This window comes from Aplysia californica, unplaced genomic scaffold, assembly GCF_000002075.1.
Source record: "Aplysia californica isolate F4 #8 unplaced genomic scaffold, AplCal3.0 scaffold01118, whole genome shotgun sequence".
In the NCBI taxonomy this organism is placed as follows: Eukaryota; Metazoa; Mollusca; class Gastropoda; order Aplysiida; family Aplysiidae; genus Aplysia; species Aplysia californica.
The window spans coordinates 34699-46641 of record NW_004798388.1 but is presented as its reverse complement, the minus strand read 5'-3'; the positions used below and the strand labels follow the sequence as shown (position 1 = coordinate 46641).

Genomic DNA, 11943 nt, shown 5'->3' with positions numbered 1-11943 from the left:
AACTTCGTACCAACATAAATCACTGCAATTTACTCTGTGAATATGGTGCATTATTTTTTCAATGAAACAATGTTACATGTGACCAAAGCATCAAACGGCATAAATGAAGAGTGTGTGCAGTTTTGAAATGCATACATGTCTACAAGATGGAACCTTAAATTTTCTCAAAAGCCTAGGCATTTCAGATCCAAGAGTCAGCAACAGAAACAAGAGAAGCAATCTTAATATCCTTTGATCAAAAGAGGGACTCGTGCAATTACCATCGTAAAAATAAATTTCTTTCTCTTTTATAGTACCTGGTAGGTAAACTTGAGAGGAATCTACGTCGCAGCATGATCAGTCAGCTCATGGGGGGGGGTTTGACTACAATAACGATAGGTCAGTAAATTATGACGGCTCCTCCACAGCAACAGGAGGCGATGTATAATTTATGGCAGCGCGCCAGCCGATAAGAATAAGAGAGTCGTACGGCCATCTCAGACAGGTTTGTTTGTTTGTTTTAGTCAAGTTTTTTTTTTTTAAGTAAGTGTTTTACGGCGCTTTCAACACAATAAGGTCATATAAGTGCCGAAGATTAGAGGTGTTACAAGAGAGTAACAAACACAAAAAAGGAGAGATAAAGATGATAGATGTTTGATAAGAAAGAAGAAACAAACCACACCAGAGTACCCACCAACCACTCAATAGTAAGGTTTTATGGCGCTCGCAACTGCATTAGGTCATATGAGCGACAGGGTATCGTTTTACACATTTACAATATATAGAAAAAAACGCCAAGACAGGGGGGGGAAGAGAAAGTGGCAATACAAGTGACCTTCTTAAGTGGCCAATTTAGCAGGTTCAACTGTGTGTCGCCACATAAACCATTGGATGAAAGCATCAACAGATTAGTTCTTGCTCTGGACGCCATTAACTTTTAGGCATACCGGTTAATTTCAGAACAGAAAACCACGAAATAGCCTTGGTTCTTTTGTTATCTCTCCAGCAAAATTTCATCTTATAGACAAATATGTGAATACATATGTGAGGCAGTGTGGTGAAATCAGGTGCTCGTCAAAAAAATCAAAGTGAAGAAATTGGCATTTTTCTACAGGTTTGTAAATTTTTATCGAATTTCTGTTTTTCGGCTCAAAACCTTTCATGCACATAAAAGAACACATGTCGGTGTGGATTTTATTGAAAAATGTTGATTAAAGGCACAAAAAATATAAATTTTCAGTTTTCACAGACTCTGAAGCTAAGGAAATAACTCATCTTTGTCGACCATTTTCTCACTAATTTTACCTCTGAAATCAGGTGACCCCCACCTCCTTCTTTCGCAAATATCTCGACTTCTATTCAAGATAAATGGATGGGGGGTTTTTTCATCCAAAGCAAGACAAATGAACAAGCTTCAAGAGGGTACCAATAACTCTTCAAGGCCAAAAACTGACGAGAGCCTGATTCTACCGCGTCGTGACACATATTTTTATTCAGTGACATGTAAAATATCCCACCCCCCCTTCTTCCCCCATCGAACAAAAAATGTTACATTCAGGTCTTTATTGCTTGCTTCTTTTAGCATATCTTTCATATCCAATAATATTTGTTGTTAATCACAAAGTAATTCCTGACATTTATGAAGATGGTTTTTTAAATAAAATTTTAAGTGACATGCAATTTACATTCCCTTATCAGGTAGCAATACACCACACTGATATCATAACATACAACTCTGCACAACAACAAAAAATTACCTCATCATCAGTGACATAATCTTCGACTGGAGTTTCATTTATTTGATGATCCACCTGAAACAAGAGCACATACTAGATTAATGAAAGTTTAAGGAAAAGAAAACTATGAACACAGTGCACACAAGAAAATGCATACTAACTTCTTTTTAAAGAATGCCATGAAATACTTATGTAATGTACACTACCCCAATGTTTGTATAAAGGATCTTTACAAAATCATATTTCAGTACCTCTTACACATGAAAACTTACAAAACAATAGAGAGATTCATTAAGTTGAAAATGTTTTACTGAAATGGGTACAATAACAGCTTTTATCACTTTACCATCACAAGGCTCATATAGTAAAAACCCCTTGCCATTAAAGGGAAAGGTATTTTGGGGAAAATCCAAAGAAACAGGGTGGTTAACATTGCCGCTAAGCTCTTTGCATTCACAAGTGGGTCGATCAGCTTAGACAGAGCTCTTTTTTTTTATAGTAGAGGGTTTTACGGCGCTCGCAAATGCATGAGGTCATATGAGCTCCAAGGGGTGGGTGTCAACAGAAAAGTCTTTACAGGGAATCAGACTTAGACTGCTCACCTCTCTAGCTTCAACAGCACAAGGTCTGCTTCGACTATCAAGGCACCTCAAAATAGCAGGTCACAAGAGAGTGACAAACATAAAAAAGACGCAGAGGGAAATGACAATAGTAAGGATCAGGAAAGAAAGAGCAGCAGTTCCCTGTTGTAGATCAGGCACAGTTATGAGCGTGACATGAATCAGCCCATTTACAATTCTACTGTGCTTGAACGAGAAATGTCCCCCCTCTGGGAATGGCCCAAAGACACTTCAGTCAATGGCACTGCCCCGGGGGGGGGGACAGATCTCTTTGAATCACTTTTGACGTCATAAATACGAAATAACCTAATACACAGGGAGGACAAGGGAGGCTGACAAATCACTCACCCCATCATCATATGCTGCATGGGGCTCAACACTTATCCTCAAGCCAAAATCACTCTGCAGATGACTTTCTGGATGATTTTGGACTTGAGAAAGAAGTAGACAACAAAACGTTATTCATTTGAAAAATTATCCCATGCCACAGAATCAAATTCTGTGCAACCCACAAAAACAACATTTCAATAACATCCATATTTCACCAGAAACAGATTAGTTATGGCTTTAGTAAGAGTTTTTCAAGCAGTCAAAAATGACCCTCATGAATACAACTAGAAAAATTATAACTCCCCATTTAAACTGAGAAGCTTACATTTTTTTATGAACAAGCTTGATTATCAATCAGTGACAGTCAAGGGGAATGCAAACTGTAGGCCTACTAATCCCTTTGTAAGACATCTTCAAACACAATTTCTGGGGAAAAAACACCCTACCACAATATGCCGAAGGCCCAGGAAGTTGTATCACTAAAAAGGCAATCCCCAATATCCGGACCGGATGCGGGAACAACTTTACTTTACATTATTTATAGTAAAATTGTCCAGCCTTGTCCTACCTGAGGCTGGACTTGGTGGGTCATCTACAAACACACGGACTGGAGGACGGTCAAACACTTCGTGAAGTTCCCCATGCCCTGCTGCTATAGCGTAGTTCAAAGCACTGTGGCCTGGAAATGAAAATACGTTCTTGGAACTCAAACCTTCCGTGGGGAATGGGTGTTAGAGGATGACATACAGGTATCTGGGTCATCAGTTATTTAACTGGAAAACAGCATACTTTAGTTGTTTTTTTTAGTAGAGGTTTTACGGCGCTCGAAACTGCATAAGGACATATGAGCGCCAGAAGATTAGAGGTGTTACAAGAGAGTAACAACATAAAAAAGAAGAAGGGGAGATCAGGACGATAGACGTTTGATAGGAAAGAAGAAGCAAACCACACCAGAGCACCCGCCAACCACCATACTTGAGTTGGAAGTGAGAACAGTTGTAATTAACAGTGAGAAAGCACAATAACTGCCATATTTCACCAAGAACATATTAGTTTTAGTTCTACTTTTAGGAAGAGTTTTAAGCAACTTGCAACACAAATACGTCATATACGTGTCGAAGATTAAAGGTGTTTCTAGAGAGCAACATACAAAAAAAAAGAAGGAGAAGCAATAAGGATGATAGATGTTAGATAAGAAAGAAGAAGCAAACCACACCAGAGCACCCGCAAACCACCTTCGAGTTGTAATCTACACTGAGAAAGCGCTATATGGCCATATTCCACCCAGAATAAATCACAGCCAGAAAAGCACTTGAGTTAAACAAAAAGAGCAGATGTCATGAAAGCACCTTTTAACATCTGCAGGAAACACTGGAAGCAGAAATATAAAGACATTATGATTTTCAAACCAAACAGTTCAAGTTACTGACGCATTGTTTTTGTTTTGTCATTCAGAGCAAGTGAAGTGCTCAGTCACAGCTAAAAAAACAAAAACATAAACAATACAGCCGTTTGGTTCAAAAGTGTGCAACAACAATTGCTCTCAAGCTCTCTTCTAACGCAAAGGACATGAGGAGCCTTTTGATCTTACTAAAGACATATCTAGATTTGGGGGAGTAAACAGCATTATGAAATCTCTATATTTTCCTTTCAAAGAGAGTAAGTCTTGCTGCTACAGATAAACAGATGTAACACAACCTCCCAAATAAACCATTCTGAAATATATCAAACACATAACACTTACCATAAATGAAAAGACAAGGGCACAATTTAAAAGAAAATCTTAACTTTATATCTCCAACAAGTTTAAAGCCAGTGTACCACAAACAGGTTGGAGAAAGAGCTTGGGGAGACTAAACACTGGCTGCACAGCAATATTTACACAGTCTACATCACCTTCACAATTTGGAAACTGACCAAAAGCTTATCAGCCAGAGGGGAGGTAAGTAGGGAGAAGGAGACGTCATTTATCCTGCTCAATGAAATAGCCCAGTGAGCTTATCTCTTGTTCTTCAGTGGACTGATACCTGACCACAAGCATATGGCTGCAAAATGTTATCAGTGGAGCATAGCTTCTAGATAATATTGTTTGAGATTGTACAACAAAAATCACTTTGATGTCCCAAGCAAGGAAATTATATACAAGAAATCTTTTTTTTTAACTGCAATGGCTTGAGAAAGATTGAGTACAAAGACATTGAAAAGAAAGAAAACGAAAGAAAATAATCTAAATACAAGATAGTATTTTAACTGTACTTGTGTTTTAAACCTATTGTACATAATTCAACAGGTGTCTGCCTACCTCCAAACAGACGTCACCAATTTTTTGGAAAGGATATACGTAAAAAAACATACAACAAACTGGGTTCAGAAACATTAAGACGTCATCCAAACAGCAATCTAAACAAAAAGAGAAACGCTGATCTTTTTACTGTTTTACTAACCTTCTCTGTCTTTCAAATCTGCATTAGCCCCTCTCCGAAGCAAAAATTCACAAACTCTTCTGTGGCCTTCTTTGGCAGCTATCATGAGTGGTGTCCTTAAAAGAGGAACAGAATAAAAATTTTGTCAGAGGAGTGCACATACATATAAAGACACAATCAAAGTTAAAGAGCTAGTAATAATCTGTACCCCTTCCAACTGAACGACTAGATATCTTCTCAATAAATCACAAGGCTGGTCTGTTCGGTCCCATTCACCATCTCAATCCACACAGGGACACACACTGATAATAACATTTGTAGACTTAGGCCCTGCAAACTGCAAACACCTGGGAAATTTCCACTCATCACACAGTTGCCAAGTGTGATGTCACTCGGCAGTGAAGAGAGACAAACAAATGGGCTAAAAATTTCCTCATTTGCATACTTGCAGCCATGCGAGGAGTTAAAGACATATCAAACAGAGTCATGTGCAAGAGAAAAAATCACTGCCTGGAATAAAATCCTTTTACTTACACACTAAGAATGTCTTGGCAATTGATTTCTGCTCCTTTATCCAGTAACAACTTGCATATCTCATCCCTTCCTCGGTGAGCTGAGTAGAACAGGGGTGTCTTTCCACCCTAAAACAAGCAAAATAAATAAATTAAACAATGCCATTAAAAATTAAACACAGACTCTGTTATGTCCTAATACACAAATGTCAATGCATTAGTAACATACAGATTACCAAAATATCGAAGCACAACTAACACATTTATAATTTAGTCGAAATTGTCTGTGACAGCCACCCACTGTCGAGGAGAAAAGTAGCCATATAAGACAGGTGACTGTCTTACACAGTATCATTATAATGTAGAATATACGCAAGGCGGGACATAGGAAGTGGTCATTTGTACAGGTGATTGTCCTACATAGGTGGCCTTTAGAGCAGGTCAGACTGTGCGTGTATCTAAGAACCTAACCTTTTCAGTTAAGTGTGGACTTGCATGTCCTTGTAACAATACATTGACAACCTCCAGATGCTGCCCTGCACACGCGTGATGAAGAGCTGTCATGTCATTGCTGTCACGTAGATCCACATCAGCTGACGCCTAGAAAGGTGAATAGAAGAGGCTTCAATAATTAATGGAAATAACACATTAGAACCAAAAAAAAAAGCAAATTCACTCTTACTAGACCTAAACATTATTTAACAGTGGTTACTTTAATATTAATGTAGTTCTCTTTTGATCAGTCAGAGAAAAAACACAACATTTTATGTCAAATAATGCTAATTTTCCTTCTGAGAATAAAATAGATCTGTCCAAGAGTAAGCCCTACCTGTGAAGAATATTTACTTATTTTCTGTTAATAGCACACCACCATCTACTACAGTATTTCAAGAATGGTGAATGGTTCACATTAAGGAAAGAAGAAAAAAACTACAAGAGAACATCTCTTTATGTGGAGCAGTATTGTTTGATTCTCCTCCTTCTGAATATGGCAATCTGACCACTAACCTTGAGCAAGCGATCAACGACAGCAGAATGACCTTTGGCAGCTGATAGCTGTAACGGAGAATTTCCTGAAATCGTGGACATAAACAAAGTGTTGTTAAACAAATCTTCTTAAGTTTTACTTCACATGACGTTTAATTATCTCATAAGATCATCAAGTCCTTTCTCATGACAACTCTTGCACAGTGTATTGTTACTTGTGCTGACTATCCTAAATAAGACAAAAGGAACCAAAGTTTTTAACCTATATAAAGTACTCAATACAGCACTGCCTTTCATTTACAAATAAGCAAGGCTATGAATGACTATTATACAAGAAAAATACATTTATCAAAAGAAACAATTATCTTTTTTTTAAAAATTGAATTTCAGACATGGATCAATTTATTATTCTGATAGAAGGATTTTTGTTAGACCTATTTCAGAAGTCATGAAGCAATCACTAGGCTGCACTTATCAATGTAAAAAAAAGGAATTTTTATTAATTTAATCATTTAATACACATTCCTTTATGGTCTAAGTTACGAGCTGAAAAAAAGTTGTTCCTAAAAACAAGTACCGTACCCTGAATAGTGAGATCATTCACATCTTCTGTCGATTTCAGAAGTAGGTCAACGATTCGGTCATTGCCAAGGGCACAAGCAATGTGAAATCTGTACAAGGAATAGACCCAAAACAAGAACAAAAACAAAATTTACAACAGAAGAACATGAGTCGGAACTTTTTAATTCACATGAAAATTCACAACAGCTATTAAACCACTGAAGGGGTTGCACATCTTGTTGGAAAGGAGCTGATCTAGTAATTGTACCCAGAACTTACTGAATGTCAAAAACAACAGAAAATATATCGCTTTTATAAGTTGACAAAATTCTGTTACTGCACAGCACCTTATAGAACAATTAAGTAGCTGAAGAAAACTACCAATTTAGTAATTTTCAAAGCAACAAATCAAAGGGCAGAAGTGCTGCTGGATCAAAACAAAAACAAAATACAATAGCACTCCGTTATGTAGAGTGCCAAATTTACAACATAAAAGCCCCAACACATTTTACACATTATTTTTTTCTTAATACTTATTGAACATTAGATTCACATGCAAGCAAAATTCTTTAACAAAATGACAAACATATACAAAGTACTTACACAGATCTTCCAAGAGGCCCCAATTTTGTCGGCACCAAAGATTTTTTGGCAAGAAGAGATGTGACTTTCTTAACATCTCCATTTTCAACTGCTTTCATTAATTTTTCATCACTTTTTGTCCACTCGGCAAGCTGCAAAATTCATGAATGATCAGAAACTGTAATCAGTCCGAATAAAAATGATTTAAAAATGAGCTTTTATATGTATGATGATGTAAATTTGTTAGCCAAAAGATGAAACTGAAAATAGGGTCTCTGATCTTGTCTCAGAAAACTGTGTTGGACTACACAATCACAAGGCAACTTGCAAACAGAACAAGAACTCATTCTCTTTACATTGCAATAGCAAAATAAAAAGCACTCTTTCAAACCTGTCCATAACAGTCACTAAAGATCACAGAGAAAGTGACCTTTATCGACCAGCTATGGGCAATAGGCTCACTATGAACAGAATCTGAATAATCGTCAGTTACTAGATTTAGAAAGCCAATAAATGGCTAAAAATCTGAAATCTTAATCTGTTTTTCCATTTCAAGTCCATCAAAAGCATCATATATATATCATAAGAGTTTCTTTGAACTGACTGAATATTAACACTCAGTCTGAGGACGGGCTGGCAGAAAACTTTTGCAGACTGGTGATGGCTGTGTTGGAAGGGACCCCTAATAGTAATAGGAACAACACAAGGGTATCACAAAAAGTGGTCATTAGTACAGGTGACAATTATGGAGAGGTGACTGCTAAGGCGGGTTTGACAGTATATTACTCTCTTTTGAACAAAGGCAAAGCAGATAATCAACTCATCATTTTATAAATGAAGCTATAAGAGACAAGTCATAAATTCTACTCACAAATGTAAAAAAAATAAATTCCCTTAAAACAACAACTGACAGAGATAATATTTCAAACAACTAAATGGCAATTAATATATATATGTATGGGCTTCAATTTTGACCAAGTCCTTATTATCATACCAGAAAAAAAAGAAAATTCATAAGTAGCAGCGGTGTGTATTTTATAATGGTGTAACAAGGTAAATGAATATTGTCACATGATGCTTGTTCTGAAAAGAAAGGAAAGTAATAGGGTTTTTTTCTACTCACTTCAGAGGTACTTTTGGTGCGAGGAAATTTGCTCCTGAACAAATTTCGAACTTTAAGCTTCGACATCTTACTCTTGAATCACAGTCACTCATTACTCCAATCTTTTCATCTGTAGGAAGAAATTAAAAGCAATTAGAATTCAAATGAGAAAGTAATTATATAAAACTCACAATGGTCTTTCAAGCTTTCACCAAACTATGAGGTAAAACGATGTTTTATATTAAATTCAAATTTAAGGGGAAAGTAAAGGAAGTCAGTCCTGAAAAAAGAATAAATAAAGGACAGAATTTAGAAACGGGTTCCAATCCCCTGTCCCTTCTAAAGAGTTTAGTCATTCATCACCAGATTTTTCTCCAGTTGCCCTTTCCCTTTACCTGTCTAAATTTATAGCTTTCCATCTCCGACCAAGTTCTCCCCCCTTTGTCGTAACACACCATTATATTATGACCACATCAATTAAAATTCAGTCCGTCTCGCAAATTCGAGAGTAGAGACAACTGCTGCAATGGTCAGGGAAGAGTTCACAGTTCAATGTGACCCCGTTTGGAGCGAACTTGTAGGCCCTACCCACACAGCGAGCGATGCAAGTTTAGGAGGAGATCCCGTCAGGGCATATATTGTACCATTTCATCAAGACTTACAAAGCACATATGATCACATTCACAAAAGTGGTTGATCTGTGACGAAACGGGCATTTCAATGATCTCAACTTTCTATTTTTGGTTGAACAACTGTGCCCATCGGGTTATTTTTTTCATAAATTATAATCTAAAATGCAGAATCTTAGCCGAATGTAGACCGGCCGGATTTAATTTTAACTTTGGTGGACCCACCAAGTTTACATGTATTAAATAGCCATACAACAGTGGGGGTTTTCAAGGGGGCTTACCCCTGGTAGTTGTGAGCAAAATAGTACAACAGCCCCTTGCAACAATAATAAATTTTAAAAACACACACATAAATGCAAAACAATAGCATAAGAGGGGACCATTCTTGTATGGCATTGCACAGCAAGGCTCAAAAGTAGTTCCGGCTTCGTTTTGAGTTGGGTCCAGGCCTGAAATGTTAACTTGAATACAGCAAACCAACTCAAAATTTACAACTAAATATTTTAGTGCCAGATTGAGAATAGGGCCTACCACTAGATCTAGATCTAGATCTAGAAGACTTGAACCGATGATAGCCACCACAAAATAGTGAGTAAAAGTTTTCTCACACGAAGTGACTATTCGGACTCGAGTCCAATTAGATAATATTCGGACTCTGAAATGAGTCCAGCTTGACCTCCGTTCTGACTTCCGACCCTTGTTCCTAATTATTTCCAGCATTTATGAAAATTTTTTCCATTATAATGATAACAATCGAGACGTGAGCTTTAATATCCAGTTACTTGGTCTTAGATCTGCCCTCTCTTCATCATTAGTACGAACAGAACAAGTTGAGTTGACCTTGCCAGCAAAGTTAATAATGACGACCGATGAGATTGTGCGTAGCGATCACACACTCTCGGCTTGCTGGGGGGAAGAGGTGTTGGGAAGAGGTGTTGGGAAGAGGCCGTGGAAGTCGATTTTGTGCGATGTGATTTTTTTTTTTATTACAGAAAAACTATAAACACATAACAAAATTAAATTAAAAACATGCGGAAAGACAAATGGTGGTGGAAGTTATGATGTGATGCTGTAGTGGCGATGGAAAGAACCTGAGTCTGAGCTGTCAGTTACCGTGTACTTGGACACTGCCATTGGGCAATGAGAGTGCAGTCTTTTTACTTTTGATACAATTACACAATCTTAGTTGGTAATTCTAGTTCTAAATCTAGATTCTAACTCTAGTTTTACGTAAAATCCCTCGCCGACAGTTAGGCCTACATCTATAAATGTAACCTCCCCTTACACTCACATAACTCACTTAGAAGCCGAGTCCGAATAAAAAATACATTTTTTTCGGACCTGAGTCCGAATAGATAAAACCCATATTCGGACGAATATGAATAGATAAAAAATCTAATCAGACTCGAGTCCGAATAGTTGGCAGCCTAAGTTAGGCTAAATAATATTCTAGAAGTTATTGAGCTGGCCTTTCTCGTAACTTTTTCATCTGTATTCTAAGTATATTCTTTGCTCTTAAATTGATTTTCATTGATGTCCTGTTAATATATCGAAACGATATGTTCATAGTCCATTATAAAGTTTAAGAATCAATTAGATCTAGAAATAATCTAGATTAGATCTAGATCTAGATCTAGATATAGATTTCTATATTCTAGATCTAGAATCTAGATCTGATGAAGTTGCGAAGTCCTGCCTCTTCGACTTGACTTCCCCGACAAGAATTCTAGACTCGTCTCGCTTCAGTTGCACTGTAACAAAAAGTTGTTCATGACAAGGAATAGAAGGATAACTAAACCACTTTGTGAAAATTCATTCCAAAATACATAATACAACAGAAGTAGAAAGAAATACCTCATATTTAGACTTATTCCTCGGCACTTTCCACTTGACTATTGAGTTCAAGGAAGTTACCTGTGCTGTTGTGTGTGACTCTCTTGTCTTTCGAAAACAGGTAAACTACCTTACTTCTCATTTCCGTTTGTCGGTTCCCAGATTTTACTCTAAACCAAACTAAATTATGTTACTTTGGGGCTAACACTCCACTTTGAATGCAGAGTGTATCCGTAACAATAGTTGTATCTTATTGGTCAACAATGTTATTTTTTTAAAAGAGGAATTTTTTTTTTTTTTTTTTGGGGGGGGGAGAGAAGAATATGAAAAGAACTGGTGATCAAGAAAGCTGTAAATAGAATTCCATTCCAAAGTCCTTGCTGGTTGCCTACATGTAATACGTTTTGGTTCACTGGTTTTGGGATAGTGAACATAATAAAATTCCCCGCTCCGTATTATTTCCTTTTGAGCGTTGGCTGATTTACCTTGACCGCACTTTCACTTCGACTGTCAGTGGCTGTGCTTCTGTCGGTTATAATTGCTTGAACAAACGCAAAATATTAATGTGATAGTGTTAATTTGGAGTGGGGTTCGAATCTTCTTCTTCTTCTTCTTCTTCTTCTTCTTCTTCTTCTTCTTCTTCTTCTTC

At 37.1% G+C, this 11943-nt stretch overlaps 1 protein-coding gene across 3 annotated transcripts in view; it reads right to left on the bottom strand.

Moving 5' to 3' along the window:
- Positions 1–11456, bottom strand: part of LOC101857991 (ankyrin repeat domain-containing protein 24) — a 36137-nt gene extending 24681 nt beyond the window's left edge. For all 3 annotated transcript variants that reach the window (XM_005111772.3, XM_005111774.3, XM_005111773.3), the window contains exons 1-11: positions 11316–11456; positions 8854–8962; positions 7752–7882; positions 7170–7258; positions 6609–6673; positions 6072–6200; positions 5623–5729; positions 5110–5204; positions 3234–3344; positions 2684–2766; positions 1737–1790 (exon numbers count right to left, since the gene is read on the bottom strand). In XM_005111772.3, coding sequence (XP_005111829.1) covers positions 1737–1790; positions 2684–2766; positions 3234–3344; positions 5110–5204; positions 5623–5729; positions 6072–6200; positions 6609–6673; positions 7170–7258; positions 7752–7882; positions 8854–8919 — 930 coding nt within the window. In that variant the 5' untranslated portion in view covers positions 8920–8962; positions 11316–11456. The remainder of the gene's footprint in view (positions 1–1736; positions 1791–2683; positions 2767–3233; positions 3345–5109; positions 5205–5622; positions 5730–6071; positions 6201–6608; positions 6674–7169; positions 7259–7751; positions 7883–8853; positions 8963–11315) is intronic.
- Positions 11457–11943: the final 487 nt, after the last annotated feature.